This window comes from Myodes glareolus, chromosome 23 (assembly GCF_982192425.1).
Source record: "Myodes glareolus chromosome 23, mMyoGla1.1, whole genome shotgun sequence".
In the NCBI taxonomy this organism is placed as follows: domain Eukaryota; kingdom Metazoa; phylum Chordata; class Mammalia; order Rodentia; family Cricetidae; genus Myodes; species Myodes glareolus.
Genome location: NC_142048.1, coordinates 40,857,630 through 40,884,816, shown reverse-complemented (window position 1 = coordinate 40,884,816; position 27,187 = coordinate 40,857,630). Strand labels below are relative to the sequence as shown.

The 27,187-nt window shown below is 41.0% G+C and overlaps 2 protein-coding genes across 12 annotated transcripts in view; both read right to left on the bottom strand.

Annotated features, from left to right (window-relative positions):
• Positions 1-27,187, bottom strand: part of Nrg1 (neuregulin 1) — a 199,601-nt gene that overhangs the window by 108,820 nt on the left and 63,594 nt on the right. For 6 of the 11 annotated variants that reach the window (XM_087901183.1, XM_087901182.1, XM_087901184.1 and 3 more), the window contains exon 1: positions 1,842-2,695. The exons of the other annotated variants lie outside the window; for them this stretch is intronic. In XM_087901183.1, coding sequence (XP_087757309.1) covers positions 1,842-2,508 — 667 coding nt within the window. In that variant the 5' untranslated portion in view covers positions 2,509-2,695. Of the gene's footprint in view, positions 1-1,841; positions 2,696-27,187 lie in introns of those variants that run through there. 11 annotated transcript variants of the gene reach the window in all.
• Positions 2,831-3,115, bottom strand: LOC146890579 (uncharacterized). Its single transcript, XM_085680790.2, has one exon. It carries the CDS (start codon positions 3,020-3,022, stop codon positions 2,837-2,839), a length of 186 nt encoding a protein of 61 aa, XP_085536916.1. The 5' UTR covers positions 3,023-3,115; the 3' UTR covers positions 2,831-2,836.

The window sequence follows — 27,187 nt, the reverse complement described above, 5'->3', positions numbered from 1 at the left end:
TTCTAATAGGGTCCTAGATCAGGGATGTATGCTGTTTGTGTCTTTGCTCACCAGATGGCAAAGTTAGTTTGGCTAAAGAGTTTTTCAAAGAGCTCCCTTCATTTTTTTTTTTTTTTCTGGGCAGTTCAACCTGTGCCAGCACATTTTAACTGGAGCGCTCAGTTGAAAACCATAAAGACAAAGCAGTAACCTTGTCTGCATGGCGAATTCTGCCTCTCTCTGCAGGATCCGCACTTGCTTTTTATAGCCTGTCATTTCATCTGGGTATTATTTCCCGGTCACTTTGCCAGGTGGGAAGAGGCAGCAGAGGCAGAGGTGTCTGCTGGAGCGCTAACAACACTTTGGGGAGTTGCTAAAGACACAAAGCAGCGGCTGCGTACGGGAGGCTCTCCTAATTGCACCTGGAGAAGCAAGCATCCTTTGGAAACCTTTGCACTGAAGCTGGGACATGTCAAAAGATCTTGAATCACAAGCACATATCAAGGGTTTTTTTTTTCTTCCTGCATTTCTGTCGTACACGGCACAACTTCATTCTTAACATTATTGTCTGAAGGAGGTCTCGCTTACTCTTCCTCAGAGTCTAGTGGGAACGCTGAAGGGGCATCTCATCAGATTCTCTACTTTAGCAGTTCTTGAACAGTAAAAGGTTTTCCATGTGTCATTGGGAATCAAACGCTCTCACCTCTTCCCTTCCTTCTACTAACTCACCAAGGGCAAAAGATAAAGGGTGGTGGAAGACAGAAGAAACAGGAGACACCGAAAACATTTCTTTAAATGTTGCAACCCCAAAAAAGCCCTGGGCTGACATTTGGAACAACTTGACCAGTCCTGGCTACAGAGCTGTCAACTTTCTGTCATAAAGCTAAGGCAATGACCTCTGCACACACCAGGGTTTCATTCTATATTGTTTTATTAGCTTAGAGTCTCTTCAGACACAGGTTATTAAACCAGGCTGTGGCAACACGATGGGTTACATGACATGTCTTAAAAGTAAAAAAAGAAAGAAAGAAAAATTAAAACAAGATGCACCCTTACTAATGGTCCCTGCAGTTTTTAATGACTGGCCAGGAATCTATTTAAATATTTGATTACAGAAGACAGGACTAGTTGAGGAAAATCCCTTTGTGGAGAATTGCAGTCTGTCTTGAACAAAATAAAACTACCTTGCCAAGTACTCAGAAACCGAAAGGATGACCCGTGCAGCACAGCCAGGGTCTGAGGACAGGGGAGGGAGCAGGTTGTCCGAAGACTTGCTGCCGCATCGGGATCAAACAATGAAATTTCAAAAGTACAGAGATGTGAGGAAGGGTCAGGAGGAAGACCTGAGGACAGATGACAGGCAGCTTGGGACTCCAGGGAGACAGAACGGAAGAGGGGCAAAAGGAACTCTATAAGGGGGGGAGGGGGCATCAAATAATACTATCAGCATACTGAAGTTACATGTCTACTAAAATATGAAGGACAGTCAGGCATTCACTTCTAAAACTGTTACAAATAAATTGAATTTAGCTTAAATCCAAAGCATGACTAAAGATGCTTGCAGTTTTTGATTGACAAACAACCTCAGACTTAAACTTGCTACACAAAGCTGCTGTTAAAAAAAAAAACAAAAACCTGATTCATCCTAAGGGTCTACATGGTTGTGTGTCCCCCCCCCACCTTACCCCATCACATGATTCATCAAACAAAACCTTCCAGTCAAAATGAAAGAGCAAATGAAATAGCTGGCCCTTCAGAAACTCCTGCCCACCCTCTCTGTTATCCACCACCACCACCACCATCACCATCACCATCATCATCATCATCATCATCATCATCATCATCATCATCTCTCTACTTACAAAGTTTAGGAGCAGTTTGGAGATTAGTTTCTGTTGCTTGTGGCTGAGTGGCTGACTTGGGTGTTCTCACCTCAGGGGTCCGAGCTGGAGAAGGGAAGGGTGGCACGGTAGACAGTAAGGGAGGAAAAGCAGGCAGATGGTTCTTCCGGGTTGGTCCTGCTGAAGGTTCAGAGGCCACAGCAACATTGTCAACTTGCACTGTAACATGAACCTCAGGTTCAGACAGAGCCCTAGAGACAGGTGAAGTGTATGCCTCAGATGACACCAACACAGCTGAGGCAGCAGTTGGATCCAGAGAAATAACAGGGTCCTGGCCTAACCCCCCAGGGTCAAGGTGAGTAGGAGAGTCGTATTCAAATATCTTGTCCACAAATACCCACTTTAGGCCAGCAATGCAGAGGCAGAGGCTGACCAGGCAAGCCAGAATGGGGACAATGCAGATCTTCTCTGAGTTGAGGCACCCTCTCAGGCGCTCAGCTTCCAGACACACACAGCAGGGCACTGCCAGGCCCAGGAGTCCAGGGCTTCTCCCGTCTTCAGTATGGGTGTCTGGCATGTGCTCCGCGGCCGGAAGCCCATCGAGAGATGGGTCTGCACTCAGCTGAGTGGAGGGGCTGGAGGACCTCCCGCCAGCTACCTCAGACATGTCTGGGGAATAAATCTCCATCGGCTCACCTCCAGAAGGCCTGGCCTGTCTCACAGTGCGTTACCATGCAGAGCTCCCCCCAACCAAATGATACAGCATCTTGGAGGGGGAGATCGATAAGGCATCCAAGTCCAAGGCCATTATCAAAAGTAAGAGAGCTCAAGGAGGAACCAAGGAAAAGGAGAAAAAGAAGAAAGGGCTTCTAGCAACTACGAAATAGAAGTGTACCGAAATATCTTGAGCTTGTTTCTGGGACACTTTTCCAGTTCTTTCAAAGGCTTCTCCAAACCATCCCGGTTGGTCAAGAAAGCGGGGGACCAAAATAGGAAGTGAGCCGATGCCTGGCTCGTTAAGTAAACCAGTATCCCAAACTGAAAGGCATGTTTCTCACCTCAAGCGTCTGAAGCTGGTGTCTGCTTAGAGGAAGAAAACAACTGTCATGCAGAAGAAGTAAAAGCAAAAGCAAGACCAGAGGCGGCGGCGGCAGCAGCAGCGGCGGCGGCAGGAGAGGCAGCAGCGACAGTAGCAACAGCATCCTGTCGTGTGAACGCAGTGGCTGAAAGAGGCTGAATCATTACAGAGCAGCAGGTGCCTGCCCTCTGAGCATCACTGCAAACAGTACCATTGCACGGGGCTGCGAGGGCAGCCGGAGCCAGGAGGGGCGGTAACTCCCATCCCCGCCCTGCCTCCACCCCCACCCCCAACCACTCCTCTTTGTCCTTCTTGCGCTCAGTCACTTTCTTCCTCTGCAGTCTTCCTTCTTCATGGCTTCTTTTTTTTCGCCCTTCTTCATCTTAAATATATATTTTCACACTTCTCTCTCTCTCTCTCTCGCCTCTCTCTCCTCTCTCTCCTCTCTCTCTCTCTCTCTCTCTCTCTCTCTCTCTCTCTCTCTCTCTCTCTCTCTCTCTGTCCCCACTCTACTGCTGGCTGGGCTGGTCTGTAATGAGTACAGTACACCCAGCAACACAGGGCTGCCAGTGACTTCCTATTTTATCCAATTAGAAGGAATAAAGGCCATCAGGGCAAAGAGAAGCAGCCAGGCAGCAGTCAAACTGGGTCTCCCTGGCCTCCACCCCTTTTCTTTCTATTTCCCCCTACTAAAGCTGGCCCCAGTTTCCCACCCCAAGCTCCACCTTGCTTGCTTTCGATCTTGCTGGCTCTCTTTCCTTCACCTACTATGGGGTCAGAAAAAGCCAGGGATCGATGCTAGCAATCTAACAATGCTGAGATGGAGTGGGTGAGGGTGGGAGTAGGGGGTGGAGGTGGGACCTTCTGGGTTAGACCTGAGGCTTGGCAAAGTCTGCTATCTGACTCCTCCCCAGGGAGGAAAGCTTTTCAGCAGCAATTTCTTCCTGCCCGCTGCTGAGAGACAGCATTCCTTCCCTAGCCAGCCCTCTAATAAGTTTTGTTCACTAACAGGACTCTTATTACCTGATTTCCGACCAGCAGTTAGAATACTGTTTTCTAACCATGGACAGCTCTGCCTTCACACCCTTCCTAGAGGCTTAAGACTTTGCAGTATGCTGAGTGCCTGCTGGGGCAGAGTGGGGTGTGGGGGTGGGGTAGGGGAAGGGAAAAAGCCTGGATCTCTCTGTCTCTCTGTTCTTTCTATTTGCAATTCCCTAGTCCCATCCAGAGCAGACCAGAATAATGTCAATGTAAGAGAAACACTAGGCTGCAAGAAGAGTAAGGGCTACCACTTCATTTTCAAATTAGACTTTCATGTTGTCTCCTCGCTGCAGAGGAGGCTTGAATTCCCTGGACACTGTAATGTACACCACATGTCCTCGGCTATAATCGCACTGCAAGTATTAGAGATTTTCTACAAGAGCATGCCTTGTGGACTGGGTTGCAGTAGTTTTAATTTACAAACAACTTCCAAGCTGATTTCTGTTTTGTTTTTCTTTTGGAACAGTCCTTGAAGGACTGGACGAAATGGAAGACACTCAGAGAGAGCACAGGCTCCAGGGGACATTCTGTAACATGTCATTACACGTTCTGTGCATCTGATCCTTCAAGCCACACTTCAGTAAGCCTGGACATCCAAATGGTTTCCAAGGCACCGTTCTATTTACCTATGTCAATAGGAGTCTTCAAAAGTCTCTCTAAATCTATCTTACAGCACCATCACACACAGTCCCAGGGCAGTGGAAGATGATGCTCAAGTCTTAGGAAAATCCTCACTAAACACACAATTTTGTACAGCACAACTCTACTGCGTTGAAACACACACGCGTCTTTTCAAATAGCCAGAAGGTAAGAATATTATCATTTCCTTTTAGATGAAATTACTCAATGATTATGAATGATTCAAAGGATATTAGTACCTTAAACTGTGTTTTCAGTCCCATCACTAACAACAACAAAAGCCTGACCCGATTTGCATAATGGGAACCAGGATTATGACAAGCTCACAGGCAAAATGAGTCAGCGTGCGTTCACCTCCGCACAACCAGTGGCCAATATTCTGCAGTGGTTCATAGGGTTCTTTTCTGCCTCCATCAACTTGATTTTAAAGAAACGAGAGTTTTCTTAAGAAAGATTCTAGGGATGGACGTGACATTTTAGAGTGCAAGAAACCCCTAAAGCGCTTACAACTTGAGGTTTTAAGTACTGATATTCACATAAGTATCCTAACACAAGTTCCTTCCGTGCTTACCCTCTCCAATTATACTTGGTGTTTCCAAACCTTACCTTCAAGTACTGAACTGGAGCTTATCCATAGCCAAGGTCATTTAAACTTCAGAGATTGGAAGGGATCAGGTAGCTTCAAGCCTGGCAGGTGTTGGGGGAACAGCAAAAACATGACCCCCAGCTCTGTAAAGGGGTCCTATGGCTGGCACCAGTGGCAATTACCACAGTCACCGAAAAGACTGCTAGCTCATTCTCTGGTTGTCGTATTAACCTTAATCACAGCAAAGGGGGCTGACCAATTTTCTGGTTGAGCTATTAAAAACTCCTGTCAGTTACAAAGAAAAGGATCGCGTTACCCACAGGGTAGGACAAAACATCAGAGGCCGACTCCTGGGGTTGGATTGCACCCTTTGGGTTGGATTGCACAACTCAGACTTTCGGATGTACGTTTCCTCCATGGGTGAACATTTTGTGAACTTTGGGGCTCCTTGCTCCTAAGATTAGCTTGCAGAAATCCAGCTTCCTATAAAACGGCTTTCTTTCCCATTAAATTAGAAAGTGGATGGAATTGGAAAAGGGAGGATAGACATACAGAAAAAAAGGAATTCTCCATGACTTCTGCCCTGAGGACCAGGAGAAGCCTTTATCCCTCTATCAAATCCTCCACAGCAATAAAAGTGTGAGGAAGCCAGCAAAACACGGGGCAATGACTGGAGCTTTCTTAGGATGCAACCTATGAGTTTATAGGAGGAGCTTCAAGGGCATACCATTGTTAACCCTGTAAATGCCACCTTAATGAAACCCAGGAACACCCATTCCCATGTGCTCTCAGAAACATGAAATGAGACAAAATCTTACTGCTTTTTAAAACCCTGTAATTACCACCTCCTTCATAACAATAAAAGCTGCACTTATTGAGCTCCACCTATGTGCTAGGAACTCTCAAGATCTAATACACATTATGTCTGAGGTTCTCTCACCCTTTAAAGTCCATTTACCTTCAAACTAAAGAGACAGGTAACTCAGGAAATTTAGCCAGGCACTGGCTATTAAATGATAGGACTGAGATTTTGAAGCCAGACTCATGCTCTTACTAATGAAAAGAAATACTCTTTTAAAAATATAATACCGATTATGTATTTTCTGTCTCCATTCAATGAGAGAAAAAGGAAACTAGAATATGCAACCAATAAATAAAATAAACTTTAATGTAAGAAAGCTTAAAGGTACCCAGTTTCTAAAATGAAAGTCTTAAGTTTGGCCATGTGACTTTCAAAGACTAGTGATAAGGATTAGACATAGCAATTCAAAGATTATCTCTTCACAGTTGAAATGGGATTCGTCCCTTCTCCCAGGGCCTCAGTTCCAGGACTCTTCTGGAGAAGGTATTTCAATTACCTGCTGCTCTGGAACCAACTGTCTTGAAACAGCTTTACAACCACCACCCCGAGGCTGCAGGTAGACTGATTTCAGCTGGGTGCCTCTCTGCTCTATTTGACCTCAACTGGGGCTGTAGTCAGCTCAAGGCACAATGAGGCTGAAGCATTCAAGGTGGCTCATGGCTCACAGGTGAAACCAGACATCAGCTGGGAACACCATGGGATGTCAAAATGCATACCAGCCCAGGGCTTCTCCACATGGCTTGAGTTTCTCCTAGCAAGTTAGCTGTTGGTGAGAGCTGTCTATCCCCAGAGACAGGAAGCTCAACCGATCACTCTTTTTTTTTTAAATTATGATTTATTTATCTTTATTTTATGTGCATTGGTATGACGGTGTCAGATCTCCTGGAACTGAATTTTCAGACAGTTGTGAGCTGCCATGTGGGTGCTGGTCCAGCCCTCAACCGATCACTCTTGCTGTGGGAGTTGTACAAGCTATTATCATGTTCCTTAGTTGTTAAGTAGCCATGGTGCCAGACTCAGAGTGGTAGTAATATACCTTAATGGAGAGGGATAAAAAAAAAAAATCTGCTGCCGCCACTCACCAACCACTTCAAGGAAGGAAGGCAGTGCTAGAAAGTAAAGCCAGGTTAAAGAGGAGTCACGGAATACAGAACGGATCTGGCAGAACCAAGTCAAACGTGCATGCACCTCAGATCCTCTTTTTAAAGGTTCTGGTTTCCTTCTAAGCCAGCATCATTGAGAAAATATCGCACTACATTACCAGTGGAAATGCTTAGGGCTGAAGATGCAGCTCAGTGGGAATGTGTTTGCCTAGCCTGTGTGTGACCCCAGTACCCCCGGCTCAGTTGCCACAGCAAGAAACCAAACAAAAAACAACAATTTAAAAAATAAACCAACCATTAGGTATTGCTATGAATTCAGCATAAGTTAAGCCATTTATTTCTGCATTAATTTCATTTATTTTATCATTAAAAGTAATTAATGGAGCTTTAGCAGATGAAAGGGGTTGACAAATGGTTTTGATTATATAATCCAAATTTATTTTCTTTAGCTTTCCATTTGAAAAAGTTTACCCATTTTTCTAAATTTTACAATTTTTAAAAAGAGAGAGAGAGGAGAGAAAATTTACTTTATGCTATATAATATAGAATGGTGATGACAGAAATATCATGTTGAGATAATTATATGTGTAAGGGGTAAATCATATATTTACTTGTTAGCGAAATATGAAACCACTAGGTTTAAAAGAAAGCGCACGGGACCAAAGGAAGCATTATAGACTGGCTGCTTTATCAGAACATAAACTCCTAAAAGTTTGTCAGACTAAAACATCCCTCAGTCTATGTGGACCTTCTCATACTTCACCAGATCATGGGGAGTTCCTAATTATTCATTTTTCCTTTGTGATATTCTCCTTGCATAGCATGAGCTCACCTAGAATTCATCATCTATCCAAGTATGACCCCCAAATCTGCAAAGTCCTCCTGTCCCCACTTCTCAAGATCAGGGTTTATAGGCACACGCCATCATACTTCAAATGGCTTCAAATCAGATTTTTGGACGTTCTCACATCTTGGACACATTTTCAGTCACTTGTTATTATTCAATTGTATCACACACTCAGGGCTAAATAAGATGATTTCCTCAAAGGGAAAAAATGATCAATAACTGCTTAAATGGAGAGCTGTGATCCACTCAACATCTCTATTTTGTTTCATCTTTATTTCTATTTCAGATTGAACGCCATAGATTTTGATTCCTCAAACAAACTGACAGGCAATTAAATATCTCTCTGTCTGAACTGGTCCACATGATCCCTTCCGTTTTTTTTTTTTCTTCTGGTCTTTCATGTCCAGATCACACATTTCCTCATAAATTGTCCCAAAATATGTCTTAAGTGATCTGAGTCTATCATAGTGATTCCCAGACATCATAGATCCTATAAAAGTTAACAGACGAGTAGGACAAATGCATATTTAGTTCTTTTTCCAGGAATTCTTTCCCCAGTGAAAAGATCCTTCATGAAGCAAACCCACCCCACACGCTGTTTCCTGACCACTCACGGGACAGATGAGAGCCAGGAGAGAGCCATTTCCTCTCTGGGGCACAGACGCTGTGCCCACTTGGAGGAGAAATCAAGACACCACGCTTTGCTCTGTCTTACCCACTGGAAGGATCTTGGAGAAGAAAATTTTACTTAATTTTTTAAAACTATTTTTAAACTAATATAACATATTCATATTGATTGCCTTTATGTCTCTGTGCTCAGTTTGAAACCACGGCGAAACACTTTACTTGAGCGTATTTTGTCCTCCATATGCAATTCAAGCAGACAACCTGGGACGTGAGGCTGTTTAGAGAGTTCTTTTGGTTTAGTTTATTTTACTATTATAGTGCTGATGTTACATTCCCCATAAGTGAAGCATGGAGTTAAATACAAACCCATCTCCAGAGGTTGGAATCTTTTCAATTTTGCTATCTTAAATGAAGCATAATTGTACACATTTATGTAGTACAGTGATATATATATATACACACATATATATATATCATTGAAACATGAATAATAATCTTTTTTCTACATATAATTTCTTTAATATGCATCTTATTTTTTAAATCTTATGTCACTATCTTTTGACATTATAATGAACATGTTTTGGATCTCAGTGGAAGTAATGACTAAAAATATAAGTGCAATTGAGTCCATCCACTCCACAATGCTTACATTTATTAAATGTGACTTTCCATTCAGTGAAAAACTTATCATAGTTTCAGCTTCTCCAGTATTTAATTTTAAAGGGTCATCGTGTTATTTATCCCTAGAACTGTTGTAATAAAATCTTTTTATTTTAATAAAAAAGTAATAAAACTTCTAATATATAGGTTGCCTTTCTTTTATAAAGGATCAGTTACAATGCAGAAGTTGAGGATTCAGCTTTGAGCTGGAGTACTTGTTTAGCATGTTTGAGTCCCTTGTTCAATCCCAAGCACAGGAACAAAGGAAGAAGGGAAGCACCTTGGGGAAGGTGGGTTTGTAGCTTTAAGTACCTCACAACTTATGCTTCATGCTTAAGACTTCAAAAGTACAATGAACGATATAAGAAACTGATGGATCATTGAGAGAATCAGTCTAAAATAATTTTTATAAGAAAAGGTTTATTGCTTTGTTTTGTTTGGTTTGGTTTGGTTTTTTGTTTGTTTGTTTGTTTTTTGTTTTCAAGACAGGGTTTCTCTGTGGCTATGAAGCCTGTCTGTCCTGGAGCTAGCTCTTGTAGATCAGCCTGCCTCTGCCTCTGACTCCCAAGTGTTGGGATTAAAAGTGTGTGCCACCACTGCCCAGCAAAAATGTTTATTCTATACCATTTTATATTACTGAAATATCATGTCACACAGTGTAATTCCATCCCATTTCCCTCTTCATAGCATTCTAGAAACATGAGCAAAGGCAGGTGGGAGCTGTCTTCAATGACTTTGTTGTAATTCCTGCAGTTTGTTTTTTAACCAAATGCACTCCCCTCCAGGATGTAAGTTATATAACAATTACTCCTGCATGTTTTCACAATTGTCCTAGCACCAAGGAAATGCATGGTGCATAGAAACACTTAAGAGGTATTCGTTCAATATACGGCCAGACAAGCAACATTACCTTAAGGAGGAATATAAAAACTGTGGGGGACAAAACATCTCCAAGAGACAGGTACTCACTATAGAGCTTTACCTGGGTGAGTAAAACCAAAAAATATTAATGGAGGGGGTGGGAAGTGGGAAGAAAAACTTAAAGGAATCTCTCTATATGAATCCAGAGGCTTTGTGGCTGGTCACTTACATACATTGGTTTAGTCAGTGTTAGCCCAAGCCTCTCACATTGGTTTTGCTGCTAACTTCTCTGAAGTTTCAGGCATGAGGAGGCTTAGCTAACAGAGACTTTCTGTCTGGTCTTTCCTCTTGAGTCTTAGGGCAAATGTAACAAAATCATCAAGAAGCCGCTTGATATATATACATACATACATATATATATATATATCACACATACATATATATATCACACACACATACATATATATATATATATATCAATCTTACTCAAGAAAACAATACAGAATATGTATTAGTGTAGTTGAAGACATTTTAATTAAAGGTAAGGAGAAAATACCTCTGGTAACTAATGTCATCTTTACTCAAGTTTGGCAAATTCTCAAACACGGAAGTAATTGCATGTATGTAGCACAGCATACTGTTCAGTAAACGTGGTGGAAAGGAGTGTTCACCTGATCTTGTGAAGCACGTGAAGGGAGTCGTGAGTTACTCAAAGCCAGTTACCCAGAAGACCATCAAACTTCATACAACCTGTGCAATATGAGAAATGCGTGCAGAGTGTCTGTAATGAAGGAAGCACTGGGAAGAAATTACCTGGTGCTTTGCCGTTTAAAATGATCCGTATTTCTAAAGATAAAAGACCCGGGACACAAAAAGCTATCCTATCCCTTACAGTTCAGTTAAAATCTCCATGGTTCCCTCTCCTTGCTGCTGATCCAAAAGAGAATGCAAAGTCGCATCAATTGGGGCGGGGAACTGAAATACATATGCAGTTTCCAGAACTGATTCTGCATTCGGAGTGAGTCACCCAACTGGCGTGCTGCTCTCAGAAGGTCACAGCACTGTGATGGCCATAGAAGCCGAAATATCCATTTAAAAGGAAATGCCAGCTTTGCCCTCTGTTGCGGCTCCTCAATCCAAGGGGTCAAAATTTTCCCTTTGTTCTTTCAATTTCTCTTATTTTAGGAAGTATGAATTTGAAAGTCATGAGATAAAATACCTTATGATTTGACCGCAAGGTCTACTCTTATGCATAATATAAGATTGCCAGAGTCAGGCCTGTTTAAGAATAATTTCTTTTTTTGTTTCAGAAGTTATCTGAAGTGGTGGAAAGACGGAGATTTGTCACAAAGCGCCTCTGTCATCTAAATCCTAATTAGATTTAAACGTTTTATTGACGGGAGTCGGAGCTTGCTCATCGATTTGATTTGATTTGATTTTGTGCAAGAGAAATAAGTTCTTAGGCATAAACATTGCCTACCTACAGTCTCACTGAGATTAATCTCAGAGTCAGTCTCTAGGTCTAAGCCTAATAAATGCTACCACGATAGCACAACATTCAATGCCAGTTTTAAAGGGAAATCTGTTAGATCCTTCTCAAGAATTGTCTCTACATCAAGGATTGCTATGGGATGCCCACATGACACCAGATAGGCACAACTTCCTTTTTCAGAAACTCAGAGAATGGAGTTCCTATTTAGACCCTGGCTGTCAACAGTATTTTATAAACGGTGGGGTCCAGAAGGTATTGGCTCTAGAACCCAAGAACTCTCCCTGAGGACAGGCTGGAGATAGGAAATCACTAATTAATAGAAACATTACAGTTCAGTCTCCTGTGGGAGGAGACATCCTCCAAAGGAATGTGACTTCAGGGAAGAAGATTGTCACCTCAGAGTCATACCACATAGTAGGTCAAAACCACACTAGATCTACTCAGAATTATCCATGTCTGAGAAAGGGACCAGACTGCGTCTTCTTTTAACTCGGAGAATGGACAGACTGCGTAGGCAAGGAGACAGAAGGGCAGGAAAAAGACATATCTGATGACTGACTTCTTCTGAAATATGATGGCCAGAAAAATCCCACATATGGCAGTGTATTTAAGAAAATATATTCTCTTTTCTGGTGTAGCCTACAGTTTCCATATATACATAGCCTTCCTAAGAATGTGATGAGATATACATACTATGCACGCTGGGGTTGTTGGGATTAAAAAAATGTCCTATAGATATGATTTGGAAAATATAGTCAGTGAGTGTACATTTCCTAAAGCAAACATAGGAAACGCTGGTGATACAATCCAAATAACTGGATTAATGCCTAATTCATCCAAATAGCAGTAATGAAATACCGGGACCCTTAGAAACATTATCCTCATGGCAGAGTTTGCCCATAACTATGTAACAGAAAATCCAGCACTTTGATTACTAAAACTCATAGATTTATATCAAAGATGCACAATATTCTACCAATTCCACATTAAGCAAGTTACAACAAGCCACTTTCTTTCCTCCATCCAACCCCCCCCAATTATACCTCCACCACCTTCCCCTTCTCTAATTTTAAAACTATATCAAAAATAAAAGAGTCACATGACTTGGATCATTTTCTAGTGGCAACGAAGCATATGGCAAACCATTCATTGCAGTAGTATGAAAAGCATTTTCAAGAACTTCACCCCAGTACCAAATGTCTATTGAGAAGGGACTTCCAAAATCCAGCATTTGAACTAGCAGGGAACTCAAACACCTGGTGAATAGGGAAAACATTAAATTCACACTACTGGCGAAACAGGATGGCATGGATGGCAGGCTCCTGCGAAGTGAAGCTTAGATGGTTCCATGTCAAACATGACTTTTCTAATACTCAGTGGTCAACAAACACTACAGATCACAGGTCCCTCTCCAGCTGTGATGACTACCCAGTTGTGCTCGTAGGTCTTGGTTAATTATTAAATATGTACGATGTTGTAAGGCCCCTCTAAAGCATCTATATTCAACTAAACCATATCACTGACAACATTCATGGCAACTTAAGCTAGCAGAAAAAGGACTTTTTTTGAATGTAGCACCACAGGGCAGAGCCCCAGACATGGGCTTCTTTTCTGTCTCCATATACCTCCCAGAAGAAAGGAAGAATTGAAATTACATTGTTCAAAACATGCCTAGATGGACTTCTAAAGTGAAATCAATCTTTCAAAGTATTTCTCAAAACCTTCGGGCAGCTCTGCTGTGATTAATTCAGTGGAGGGGGCTAGAAAAGTCACCCACCTGTCTCCAGGTTAATCTCCTCAAGGCAGCTTAAGTTCCTAGACTTAGCTCACTCGCGTTTCATCCGCAGCTTTCTAAGCATCTGCTGATGTGTACTGTCTGGTACTAAATGCATCTAAATGGTCTCTATGTACAACTGGACCCTACCCTTCTTTATCTCCATCAAAGATACAAAGGGAAAACCTGGGGTTGGGAACCATCAGAGTCCATCAGAGTTAAGCTGCTGTTATTCAACCAAACCCTGACCACTGAGAAGAGACAGAGGAAAATGTTACTAACCACTCAGGTTTCCAAGGTTTCTAGATATTTAGTGGAACAAAAGGACACACAGCAGAGCTGTTTTCGGAATCTTTTTTAAGAGCACAGGACAACTGTAGTCATTGCATGGGAAGAAAGTAGGCATCCTCCAGGGGACAGGTGATTTTTACATTAACCAACAACTAGAGAAAAACAAATAAATTTGCTGAATGAGAACAGAAATACCAGAAAATCAGGGCTAGATGCTTGGGTTTTCCAACTCAGTCTGAAATGGCATTTTTGTAATTTAGCCAACATTCAGCAACTAATTAAGAAATTGGAAGCTCAGCACTTAAAATGAATTTCTTTTTCTAAGTCAGCAGGGAGAAAAAACTGAGAAACCTCAGGATAACCTGATTTCCAAAAGCAAATCTCAAATTTTAAGGTCATACATTACATGCAATAAAAATAGTTATCATTTCCAAAGCACTGAGCTAAATGGCCCAAGCTCAGCATGTTTAGCAAGTGGCTGGTTATATGGTAGGCTAGTGTTGGGCTGTGTAGATACAGCTACAGGAAGTTAAAGACAAGATCTTCTGAGTAAATTGGGAGCATGGGGACCTTGGAAGAGGGCTGAAGGGGAGGGGAGAGGTAGGGAAGGGAACAGAGAAAAATGCAAAGCTCAATAAGAAGAAGAAGAAGAAGAAGAAGAAGAAGAAGAAGAAGAAGAAGAAGAAGAAGAAGAAGAAGAAGAAGAAGAAGAAGAAGAAGAAGAAGAAGAAGAAAAAATAAAATAAGAATATTTATTATATTAATTAAACTCCTATGTATTAATTTTCCTCCTATGTAAAAAGGAGAGAGGCAGCATAATTCAAAGTATGGCAAGACTCACCTTGGAGGCCAGAAGAGGAAGCCAACTGAAAACAAGTAGCCCAGATATTATACTAAGGAGAACATATACATCAATCCTTGAAACAATTTCCGTTGGCCTATAGGGTAAGTGTTAGCATTCCCACTTCCCAGATGGGAGCACGGCTTTGAGAGAACACAAAGACCACATAGCTAGTAGCCTATGGCTAGTTCAGAGACCTATTCCCCTACTGAACAAATGCTTTATGCCATACGAAATAAACCCATGCAAGAATGCTTTCAGAAAACAACCATTAATTAGACAAAATGTTTGTTGTTGTTAAGTGCGACAATCAAATTTTAAGTTAGATTTATAAATGACTTAAGAATGGGTGGGAGGGCACAAGAACAATCTCGATACTAGGAATGGACATGCTTGAATATATATATATAACTGCTACCCTGGTCAGAAGAACTTCTCTGTGCTGTGGTGCCCTTTCCAAACATAACGACTTCATTTCCACCACTAGGCATTTACTTAATGTTTTTATGTGGCTTATTTTGATCATGATGAAAGTAACCCATCTAAATGATATTGCCAGTAAGTTCATGAACCAAAATAATTCCACACTAAACAGTGTGAGGGTCTTGCATGCCTTTTCAGAAATCGGCAAGATGAGTCATAAACTGAGAACTTGGCAGAAAAATTAAATCTCTCAATTTTTCCCAACAAAATCGAATCAGAATACGCTGGACAAATATACTGTTAGAAATTTCTCAAATGAAACTGAAAAGGGGTTTGGTTTTCAATTAATGCCTGTGGAGTCACAGATTTTTCCAAAATTTTCTTAATGGCATTCTTTGACATTTTCTCAGATATTTTCTATGTTAATGTTGTCCTCACTTTTAGAAAATATTCATTTATTCATTCATTCAGTCATTCACTAATTCATTCATTTATTCATTCACACAATGATTATCTCAACAAGCGACCAATAGAATCAGGCTTCATTCAAGACTATGAGAAGGTAAAAGAAAAAAAAACTACTTCTCAGGGTGATTCCATCCTAATGAAAGCCACAGCTTTCTGAATCTTAGCCTGGTACACCGGCAAGTTGGAAGTGGCAGTGAGGCTTATGTGGCTTACAGTGGATTCTCCTTTGTGTAACTGACAACGGTTTTTTTTTCTATTTTTCATTTTTTTTGTGGTTGTTTTAATGAGCTTGTCAGGAAACACTGTTTATTGTATATGCATGTTTGAACATCTGACAATTCCCCTCACTTAAGAGCCCGTGAGGAAAATGTTTTCTTCCGATAATGTTTTGTTTTGACTAGTGATAGGAGAAGAATGCAAAGATTCTATCCCAGACAGGACCATGGCTCAACAAAAGGCTGTCCGTGGAGCTGGACGATTACAGACAGAGCAAGGTAATAATCCATCTGTTCCCATTCCCAGTAACCATCCAGCAAAACACCCACCAAAACAGTCTTGGCCCTGGTAGCAATACCATAACAGCTTGATTATTTGAAAACCTGATAATTACATGTGTGTGTTCCTAGTTGCAAAAATGTAACCTGTTCTTTCCAAATAATGTTTCTTGTATGCATCTGTTTTCAGGACTGACCCTGTAAAAGAACAAGGCAGGAGTCCATGGGAGGTTTTTGATGGAAGAAAGGGGATAAAGAAATGATGTGGTTATATTATGATATCAAAAACTAAAGTATTATTGCAAAAAAGAAAAGAGAAAAAGCTGACTGTGGCGGCTATATTTAAATAAAATAAAGCATCATTACACTTTGTTATTTATTTGGTGAATTAAAGACGTAGAGAACGGTGGTGCCAGTATATACTTTTGAAATCCAATCAATCAGTCTGATTTCGTCACTTGTTAAGGCAACATACTAATTTCACAGACATTCTCAACCAGGCATGGTGGTCTATTATGTGTAATTCCCAGAATGTCAGAGACCGACGCAGGAGGACTATTTCAAGTTCAAGGCTACCCTCAAATTTAGTATCTTCCTCACAAACTAAAGGAACGTTTTCTGCATTTTTTTTTTTTTTGTAAAGGAGAGTGTTCAAACTGCAAAGCAAGGTGGGTGCAGTTATGGTCATTCAATTGTGATAGGGTCCTAGACTAACATTTTCAGGACTGCCCTTGTGGAGCTATCCATTCAGTTAATCGGCAGACATCCTTTTTACATATCTTGCTATGTCCATGACAACCCAAGCACTCCGTTAGCAGGAAGCCTGCAATGGACGCATAGATCATGGAGGTCGGGCGCTAATCAGTGATAATAACCACCTATAACTGTTTCACTCCTGCTCGTCTCCCAGCTCTCCTACCCTGACTAACAAAGAAAGGCCGACTCAAGTCTGACGGTTCATGTAGTTACAGGAAAGCAGCCGTATGTATTATTTATAAAGAGGTGGAGGCTAGGAAGTTTGCCTATGCAGCTTACCCTAGCAGGGCTAGGGCTTGAAGCTATTGGCAATATGAATCCTGCCAGTGCATTAGAAGATGAGCTACCAGGGATCGCTGCCAAATAAAATAGCTAGGTAATAAGAAATGCTAAAAAGGAAGAACCTTAGGGCTGGAGGGAGGCTTGAGTTCACTGCTGAGACACAATTCGGGAGATCACCAAGCCTTGCAGTCACTGCACAAAAAGAAGCTGCAGCCCCAATTAATTCTCCTTTCTTATCTTGCTTGTCCTTAATTATAGTCGGACATTTCTTTCTAAATGTTACGACAGTATCTTTAGACACCCTGGGAATTATAACTGGCATTGAGACATACATGATGCCCAAAGTCAGGCATAATTAATTACTGTGTGTGGACCACTATGTTTAGACATCTACACTATAGTTTTGGAGATCAAAGGACAACTCCCATTTTCCTCTTTGAATTACAAGAAAAGGAAACCAGCTACAGCTTCTTATTCTGCACAGGTTCAAACGGATATATTGCTACAGACAGATACCTGTCAAGGCTTTAAGTAGATTTTGAGATACAGCCATTCAGATTTTATTTCCTGTTTAATCACTGTCAGTCACTGGGAATTTACACCACAATACAACAAACTGGTAACACAACCACAGGTTAAAATTCTATCTAGCTGAGAGAGAGAAAATGGGAAAAAAAAACTATAAAAACTAGCAAACTAAGTCAATTTAAACACAATAAAAAATGAAAACTTACTATGGAGATTCTTTTCTTTTTCGAGTAATTTTGAGCAAGGACGCCACGTGCTAATGTGTAACGGAGAGGTCTCGCTGGGCCTCAACCTTGACAAACAATCGCAAGGATTCTTAAATAAAAATAACCCTGTGGTGGCCCTTAAAATGAAACATAAAGTTATTGTTGCATTCTGCATCCTCCAAAGCAAAGGTGTATTGCCTGACAGTGGTGCACGCCTTCAATCCCAGCACTCAGGAGGCAGAGGCAGGAGGATCTCTGTGAGTTCAAGGCCAGCCTGGTCTACAAGAGACAGGCTTGAAAACTACAGAGAAAGCCTGTCTCGAAAAACCAAAAAACCCAAACAAAGGTGTCATAAGTGAGGCTGTATGACCCATTCTAGGTGTATGCTTTCTTCTGAAAGACTTGTCCATTGGAGATACAGCAAGCACATTTTACCTATGACAGCATGCTCAACAATTACCCTCCACCCAAATGTGTAGACATGGGAAGTGGGGAGAGATTCAAGGTGTTCCTTCTAAACTACCCAACAGGTGGAAATTGGTGCCTACAATTCTCAATTCTGAATACACCTAAGAAATATGTTTAATTTCTTATGCATATGATAATATGCATAATATGCATAAAATATGATAATAAATGCATCTATGCATTCCTAGACTTCACTTAGAAATGTTGATTCATAGAATTAATTTGATCGAAGTCATTCATCTAATGGAGGGGTTTTCGGGAAGGCCATTTTCAAAAGCAGTTGAAGTGCTACGTGGCCTTTGAATACACATGAGAAGCTATCCGGGGGGACTCTCACCCATCTTCCACCTTTATTTTATGCAGGTAAAACCAGCACAGAAAGGCCAAGATTGAGTACTGCTCCTGTCCCTGTTTGTTATACAGATTTGCAAAATATTGAATTGTGAGGCCTTTTTCTGTCCTCCTCATTTGAATTACAAGACTAGTCATATCTACTGCCAGATGAAAGTACTAGACACTTAATAAAAGATGTCTTTGCTGGTTTGTTATTATGTACTTTAGTGAGAACAAAAGAAAACAGCTTTGCTGTCCTAATTGTGGCAATTCCCTCACTCCCAACCAAGTTTATTCTTCAGCACCACAGAGAGGAACAGCGACCAGCTAAGGCAAGCTCAAATTAGTGAAAACCTTACAGGAAGACAGTTTTAAAAGTCACTATGAAAACAATGTGAAGCCTCAAAAACCAAAAATCTCCAGATATAAAAATTCCAAGTATTTTAAATGACAAGTAAACAGAGTAACAATATATCTGGAAATAATACAAATGTTCTAAAAACATTATTGAAGCCAATGTTATAGTTCAAAATCCTGATTTTAGGATATCTATGGAGCTCTATTTATAAATTAAGATTAAGATAGCTTTCCTTTCATTATCTAGAGGAGTGATTTGAAAGTGATGGTGAACAGAAAAGTGACTGATTAACTCACTGTTGGTATTCTGCATCCACGTAATACTTTCTGGGCACCGACATAGTGTTATGAGAACTAAAACCACAAAATATACTCGTCATTCTTCTTCAGGGACTTACATCCTGGTGTTGGGGAGGGACTGATGCTCACACCACGGTAGGTAATAATCAATTAAAACAAGAACTATAGGACCAGGAGAGAATGGTCGAGAGTTGGGAGGTGTTCTGGATATCCTAGGACAACAGCAAAAGAGCGGAAGTCTCTTCCTTTTATGGTATGATGAGACAATGCCCACACCTTACCCCCGGTTTGGAAGCATCATTGTAATAGAATATGCTGAAGTAGGTCAGGACTGGTACTACACATGGAGGGGGCAATCACAGCACCACCAACCAGCTCTCCACAGAGACGCTCTCCACCTGAAGCTTCTATTGGCACATTTTCTCACACAAGTTTTATACCCAAACTCACAGCCAACTCACGGCTTGTCAGCTTTGAAAGAATAAACAGGAAATCTTTTGATACCATCTGTTTATACACACAGGGGGTAGTGGTCTTCATGTTTATTTTTCCTACTAAATAGGATATTCTTCAATCTCAGTTGTTTTTACCTGAAGCTGAATTACTTCGAAGGCTCTAGAAAGCCTCCCGTCTACCTTGAATCCTCGTGTCTTTCACAGAGATTCATCTAGCCTGCACACATGGTTCCATACACACAGAAGGGAATTCTCCCTCCCTCACATCTATCCTTCCTAAGACACATCCGGGGCGCTTTGTGTGGTTTATCTTTTCATAGCTAAATTGAAGAAAGTCCAGACAAAGACTCACTGATGTTTCTGAGCCTCGGAAAAGTGGACTTCAGAGGCTGCTATGGAGATGGTCAAGAGAAAGAATTCATTTGAATCAAGGTAGGTCATGGTCAAACGTCACAAAAATTATTTTATGACTACTTAAACCATTTTCTACTTGATAAATGTAAGCCCTTCTTACGTTCTTCATATTACAATTATCATAAACTCATCCTGCCCGGCAAGGAGGATTATTGGTGGTGCATTTCGGTACAGGAGAGCATGATGGTTCTTGCAGCTTTCTGTAGGCAGTGAAGAATGTTAACAATTCCTAGCTTTGTAGAAGGTGAATTTTAAATGGATGTTATAGTAAAGATCTCTTCTCAAAGCTACACGATTCGTGAAGGATATGGATTTCTAGAGGTTGACTAAACAGCTGGATGTGGTTGAATGCATGATGGTATTTATGCAGAACATTTGAGGATAAGATCTTAAAATTTTCACCCTGCAGAACTATTTTTCTTAATATATCAAACTTCTCCTCTGGGAAATGTGTCGGTGAAATGTGGTCAAATGATATACAGGCTTCTTATTAATTAGTCCTTGTTGTCAATGATGGAAGAATTATCAAAAAGGCAGGTGTTAGCTTTAACTTTCTATAATCTAATTTTAACATATGGATCACCTTCCTTAGTTAATCCACCATATTGTATCACAAAATTTCCTACTTATCTTTCTCTTGGGTTGATTGACTAAGGCTTCCAAAGAAGCCTTAATATGTATTGAAAACAAGACTAAGAAACGGTAACTTTCCATACATTTCTACACACCTTAAACATCAACATTTTCTTGGGTATGTCTCTCTAAGTCACCGAGGTATTGCTGTGAGTTTTGCATACTCAGCAGCAATTCAACTTATGACAGTGTGATTATTCCCCTAACAGCATCTAGCAAAGGTTCTGAATTCTCAAACTGCTTTCAGGATTCCAGGTCCTCTGTGTTATGCCCATCACCTCTTATTAGTATTTCACTTTTAATGTTACATGATGGGATGTCATAAAAGAAGCAAACTTCAGGATTCTAATTTATGTGAGATAATTCTTTTCTGTGTAAATTACTTGTGAAAAAAATATTTATGTAAGATTTATGTAAAATAGATCCGATTATGTCTTCCACAAATGATGTTAAGACAAGTTATTTTACTGAGCTGAGATTTAGATACATTGTAACAAACTACTCCTTTTGAAGATAACAAATACCATTTACTCAATATTTCCTTTCAAATGACTTCTAACCAATATTATTTTTCTAAACCATTTATCTGCCCTATATCACAACTGATTGTTATGACACAAGATCCATACCATCAGGCACAACTGGCCTTTGACCTTGACTGCAGACTCCTTCAGCCGCGGTCTATCCCCCTCCCCTACTTCCTCACAAGCTCCTCCCATGAACCAAGAAACATGTACACACCATGTAACATGTGAACCAGAACAGGGAGAGGACTGCAAACTGTTCAGCTTACTTTAACAGAGACAGACTTCTCCAGATTTAAAAGCAGAAGCATCCCATGTGAGGCCTGGAGCTCCGCTCTCACCACCTCCTCCTCCTATTAGTTTCCTGACAATCAAAATGACCGGAAGCCTTTAAAATTCTTAAACAAAGCCTGATTAAAGTTTTGACAGTTTCAAATAAAACTTCTGGCAGTCATTACCGAACGAACCCAGGCGTGTGAGCTAATAAGTGAAGAACAAATGCAGCCTAAACAAGTTTTTCCTCTCTAAGAGCAAGTTAAGGAGAACGGAGGTGAGTGCATCTTGGGGCCACAACCCACACGAGCCGACTTAATTGGTTTCTCAGACTTTGCTGACCTCTCTGGATGAAAAGTGCTGGTCCAGCAGTCCCTCTGTGATTACCCGAACAGTGAACACACAGCAGCCCCGTTCAAGAAATGAATTACTATCTAGGCATCTCCCGTGCTGGATTTGGTTTAACAGTCAGAATGGGAGTGGGCGATGCCCAATGATTGGGGTCATTACTTCCCTTAATGGCGTCCCTGACACTGATAAAGTCGCAATCTGCATTTTCTCACACTTTGACCACACCTGCTGTAAAATACTAGCCACGGTGGGCCATTCAGGATGCCTTTCCCCTTTCAAATGAAACAACTTTCTCAGCCCACAGTTACTATGGTTGAAAATGGCCGATTGTGCAGTATATTTCTTTAAAAAAAAATCACAGATTTTTCTTTTTAAATAAGCTGTATTATAAACCAACTACAGAAAGATAAGTGCTGCTTGGCTTTACCCACATATGTCATAAACAAAACCCTTTCCTCTCAAGGAAGTTGAGAACAGACATTCTGGTGGTTGCCAGGATGCTGTGGAAAGTGGCTGGAGGGAGGAGGGGCAGGGAATGGCTGGTCAGTGAGTACTTAAAGGCACACTTAGAGGCAATCTCCTGCTGAGCTGTTCCACAGTAACCAACTAGAGAGACCATCAAAACTCTGCATACTAACAAGCTGAAGGACTTTAAAGGTTTTCAATAAATGGAAATGATCAATGTTTGAGGAGATATTTTGACCTGACAAATATTCTATCATGCATACATGACTAAATATGTGACTGTACTAATAGACACAAATTACATGTTTTTGTGTGGCATTTAAAAATAATTTTAGTTTTAAAATTAAACTCCCTTTGAAGGCTCTGGATCTAATACTCTACATTTTACCCTCAACGTAGCAACATGTCACAGGGGTTGGAGAGAAGGCACTATGGTTAAAAACACTGGCTCTTGCTGCAGAGGACCTGGGTTCAGTGCCCAGCACTCATGCTGGTTTACATCCAGTTTATAACTCCAGTTCCAAGGGATCCAATGCCCTCTTCTGGCCTCTGAAGGCACTGCATACATACGGTACACAGACCTGCCAGCAAAACACCCACACAGATAAAACCAAAGTAAATAAATCTTTAATAAAAGAACACTTGACAGAATTTCAAAATATTTCCTATGCATTCTAATTTGTAAAACTGTCACTCATTTTCCTACTTTTAAAAAGCTGCTTTCATCTAAACCGAACATTTTCCTGGATGGAAAAAGCACATTCAGAGTTACTATAGCGACCTCAGAGGTAACAGGAAATAGCCTTTAAAAACTGAGGTGACAGGAACAGAAGAGATGGTTCAGGGGGTAAGAGTACTAGCTACTCTTCCAGAGGACCGGGGTTCGATTCCAAGCACCCGCATGGCTGCTCACAACTGTCTGTACCTCCAGTCCCAGCAGATCTGACAGCCTCTTCTGGCTTCCTCAGGCACCAGGCATTCACATAGCACACTGACATACATGCAGGCAGAACACACACACGGAGAAAGATCAATTTCTAAAAATGAGATTACAATACCATTTCTAACTCTACTTCCCTCCGAGTAGCCATCCTGCTAGGGTTGCATCTGCCCAACTGAGCAGTGCTTGGAAAGATAGCTATTTTAATTTCCCTCTAAATTTTCACACCCATATCTGTTCACTGGTTTTGGACACCCACGCTTTCCTCAGTAAGGCGTTTTCTCCTGTTGCTTCAAATCTCTGCTCTCCAATGAATCTCTGCTGTGGAGTCCCCTGGGGCCTAGGGCATCAGTTCTTTCACCCCAACACACTCAGGGGTGGCCCAGCCCCAGACCTGATGACAGTCCTCTATCTCCCTAAGTAGGGTATTTTAGCAGTAAACATGCTATGAGCAGAGCCAATCAGATGCATTCCTAAAACTTTCTGCATCGATAAGGAGGAGACTTTCTCTCCTTTTTCAGAAGGTAAGTCACAGGAACATGTGGAGATATAAGAGGAGTTAAAGACAGAGCTATCTTTCTGTCCAACAGGGAAAACCCTTGAAACTGAAACTAACATCCGTAGTGAAGCCAAGCACAAAGCCTGAGGAACAACTGATTACCTTAGTTGAGTCTTGGCAACAAGCTGGAGCAGTATATTCTTTATATTCATGGTCTTTGGAACAGCATTTCTGCCACTTGCTACTGGAAAATTGTCACCTTAAATCTTCACCCATGTTTCTAATTTTGATTGTTTATATGGTCCTCAATATTTCTCCCAGATTTTGGTTTTTTATCTGTTTAACTTTTAAAGAAAGTTATCTTTCCTATAGTCTTTCCTATAGTCTACTTCTTGGATTCCTTGATCACAGGAAAGCCACTGAGTTTGGCTAACATAGATGTCACAACCTTGCACGTTCTGCCCCCATAGATATTGTCTTGGTAGACGTCTCTGTCTCCGTTCTCTTGTCTTCACTTAACCTTTCAGACATTTTTTAAAATGTTATATAAAAACGTATTTCACTGATCTTTCACTAAAGATTAAAAATGCCAAAGTTTTAAGACTTTTCTGAAAACAAAGCAGTAGAATAATAATTGTCCGGTGGCTGGCAAGGGTAGAGGCAGGAGCTGAGAGAGGCTGGGATAATGTGTTCTGTACCATTAGGAATGGGTCTTAGTGTTCACAGCACCAAAGGTGATAAGAGTTCACAGTAACTTAGTATATATTTCTTCAAAAAGAAAAACGAAGCTGGATGGCTCTAAAATTAAATGATAAAGAGACATGAAATACTAGTTTCATGATATGATGATTTTCATAATATGATGAGTATATATGTATGGAAATATAATGCTAGGTTCTGTAAATATGCAGTGTGATAACTAAAATAATAATATTTAAAAATAGACAAAATAAAGGTAATTTTCTCTCTTCCAGTTGATAGTGAAAGTCAAATTTTAGTGAAAAGTTGAAGCATATGTTCCATCAGAAAACACCCTAAATAATAAAATACAGGGATATAATCACCCGTATCTCATAAATGGCTACTAACAATTTTAGCTAACATACAAGTAATTTCAAAACTTATGAAACTGTGTAATAAATTTTCACTTGGCTTTGAAGAGGCCTTGTAGCTCTCCCAAGGACTGGATTTACCAGAGTAACATACCTATGTTCAGGGGATCAGATTTTCCTTAACACAGCACCTCTATGGTAAATAGTATGTTGCAAAGTAGATACATATTATTAATAAGCAAACAAACAAAACAAAAGCAAGCCTCTCAAATGGCCCCAGACCAACTATTTTTTTCCTGATGTTTCAGTATGAAAGGCTTGAATGGTTCTACCCTTGACAAAGGTTCTGCTACCCAGTTCATTACTTGGTTGATTGTGAAAAATGTATCTTTTCCTAAAACTTAACATTAGGCTAACTAGGGCAAATATGATTATTTTCTTGAGTCCTTATAACAATTCCACTTGGAAGTTTTCTAAAAAGCAAAAGGTCTCCCCTCAAGCTAGTGTTACAGATCTCGTGGAGGTTTTTATTAAAAGCCCAGGATCTGAAGTCGGAAGAATCAGATTCAATTTCTGCTCACTGTCGACTTAGCCTATGAATTTGCAACAATCACAAGCATTTGAGTGCCAAGTCCCATGCTTACTTAGAGCAGTGATTCTCAATCTGCGGGTCGCAACTCCTGTGGGGGCCACACATCTGATATTCATAACAGCAGCAAAATTACAGTTATAAAATAGCAATGAAATAATCTTATAATGGGGGGGGGTTGCCACAACATGAGGAATTGTATTAAAGGGTCACAGCGTCAGGAAGGTTGAGAACCACCGGCGTAGAGGATAAACCAAACCCATGGAGTTCTGTGCATCGGTGACTCAATGGATGGCAATGTGCCTTGTAGAAGATGTATGACACAATAACCATTACACACATGGGTCACACGTGTGTGGGTGCGCATGCACACATTGTTTTGGTTCCAAAGACTAATTTTGTACAGGGTTCATTTTTCAATCTAGTGCAAAACGCTAATCTTGATCAAAGTGGGAGAAGCCTCTTCCAGCAGTGGGGTACCATGACAGGTACTGAGTGACTCTGGAAGGCAACACAAAACTTAAGAGTCATAGTACACTGGCAGACAGTACTGCAAGAAAAGAAATTAATGTCCAATCGGTTACAAAAAGAATGACTGAACATGAAGGCAACAGTTTGTCCGCATTATGAATGATGGAACATAGATGTCTTGCCTCTTGCTTAACTCACTGTGTTGACCTGAAACTTTAACACTAAGCAACCAGACAGAATGAAACTATGCCAGTTGCCAACTTCCCTTTTGAATTCTTCTTTCAGTGCCATATGGGCCACAGTCATTTTTCATTGTCTACAGTGGGCATAGATTCGAGGCCCGTGAAAATGCCATGTTCGAAGAAACCTGAACAAAGTCCATTTGAACTCAGGCAGAAGTACCTCTCCACCAAGACAAGATCCCGGTTTACTACCACCAGGGGTCTGAAAATAGAATGCCATTTGCCCAGCCGAGAACCATTTAGCAGAGATCAGGGCAGTTCTCCACCTTTCATGGGGCTCTGCTGGTTACAGCTGAAGGCGGAAGGTAAGGAGCATAACTCAAATGTCCCGATGGGCCGGCCAGACTGGGTCTGGTCTACTCAGCGTATACCACTGTGCTGTTCCCTAATGCTAAAGCTGTATTTCATAAAGACAGAAGACACACCCCCCGCCTTCAGCTAGCACATTTAGGTGCCAAATCCAAGAAGGAATTGTTCACTTCTTCAGAGACTTCAAAGAGAGCTTCCTGGACATGTTCCTTTAAAACACAGCCTTTGCTGAGAAGACATAATATGCTGGAATGAACGGCAGAGATTTCCTGGCAAAGGACCTTCAGCGTCATTGTTGAGGCTGCAAATCACGAACTCATTTCCTTCCCCAACTGGAGAGATAGAATTTTCCCAGCCCGATTCAGAGAAAATGTAAGGATTCCCTGGTTTCCTTCCTCCCTTCAGGGCTCCAGCCATTCTCCAGTCTAGCTCTTTTCCCCCGTGTCCAAGCGACCACCCATTAGCACAGCTGTGTAGCACCTTTCACATCTGTTTTCCTCTCATTATGCTTCCCAAACACATAACACCCAGAAATAGCGAGTGAGTCCCAGGGAGGTAGGCAGCCAGCTAAGAACAGACTATAACTGCAGACTATACGGACTCTGAGCAAAAGTTCATACATGGTGTTTCCCTTCTATCGTTTACCTGCGACACTTGGATGTGCATGGATATAACTGTAAACACTCAACTAGTCTAGGGCAACTCAACTTCGTTAGCTTCATCTATCACAAATGCACTCTGTGTTAAAGGCTGCTTTCCAATCCAATTGCAGAATCTCATTCCTTTACATAGGAAATGCTTTCACTTTGAGGCAATTAAAAAACCCCAAGCAG

Coding starts and splice junctions, on each gene's coding strand:
- LOC146890579 (XM_085680790.2), bottom strand. CDS start 3,022: ATGCTGTTGCTACTGTCGCTGCTGCCTCTCCTGCCGCCGCCGCTGCTG.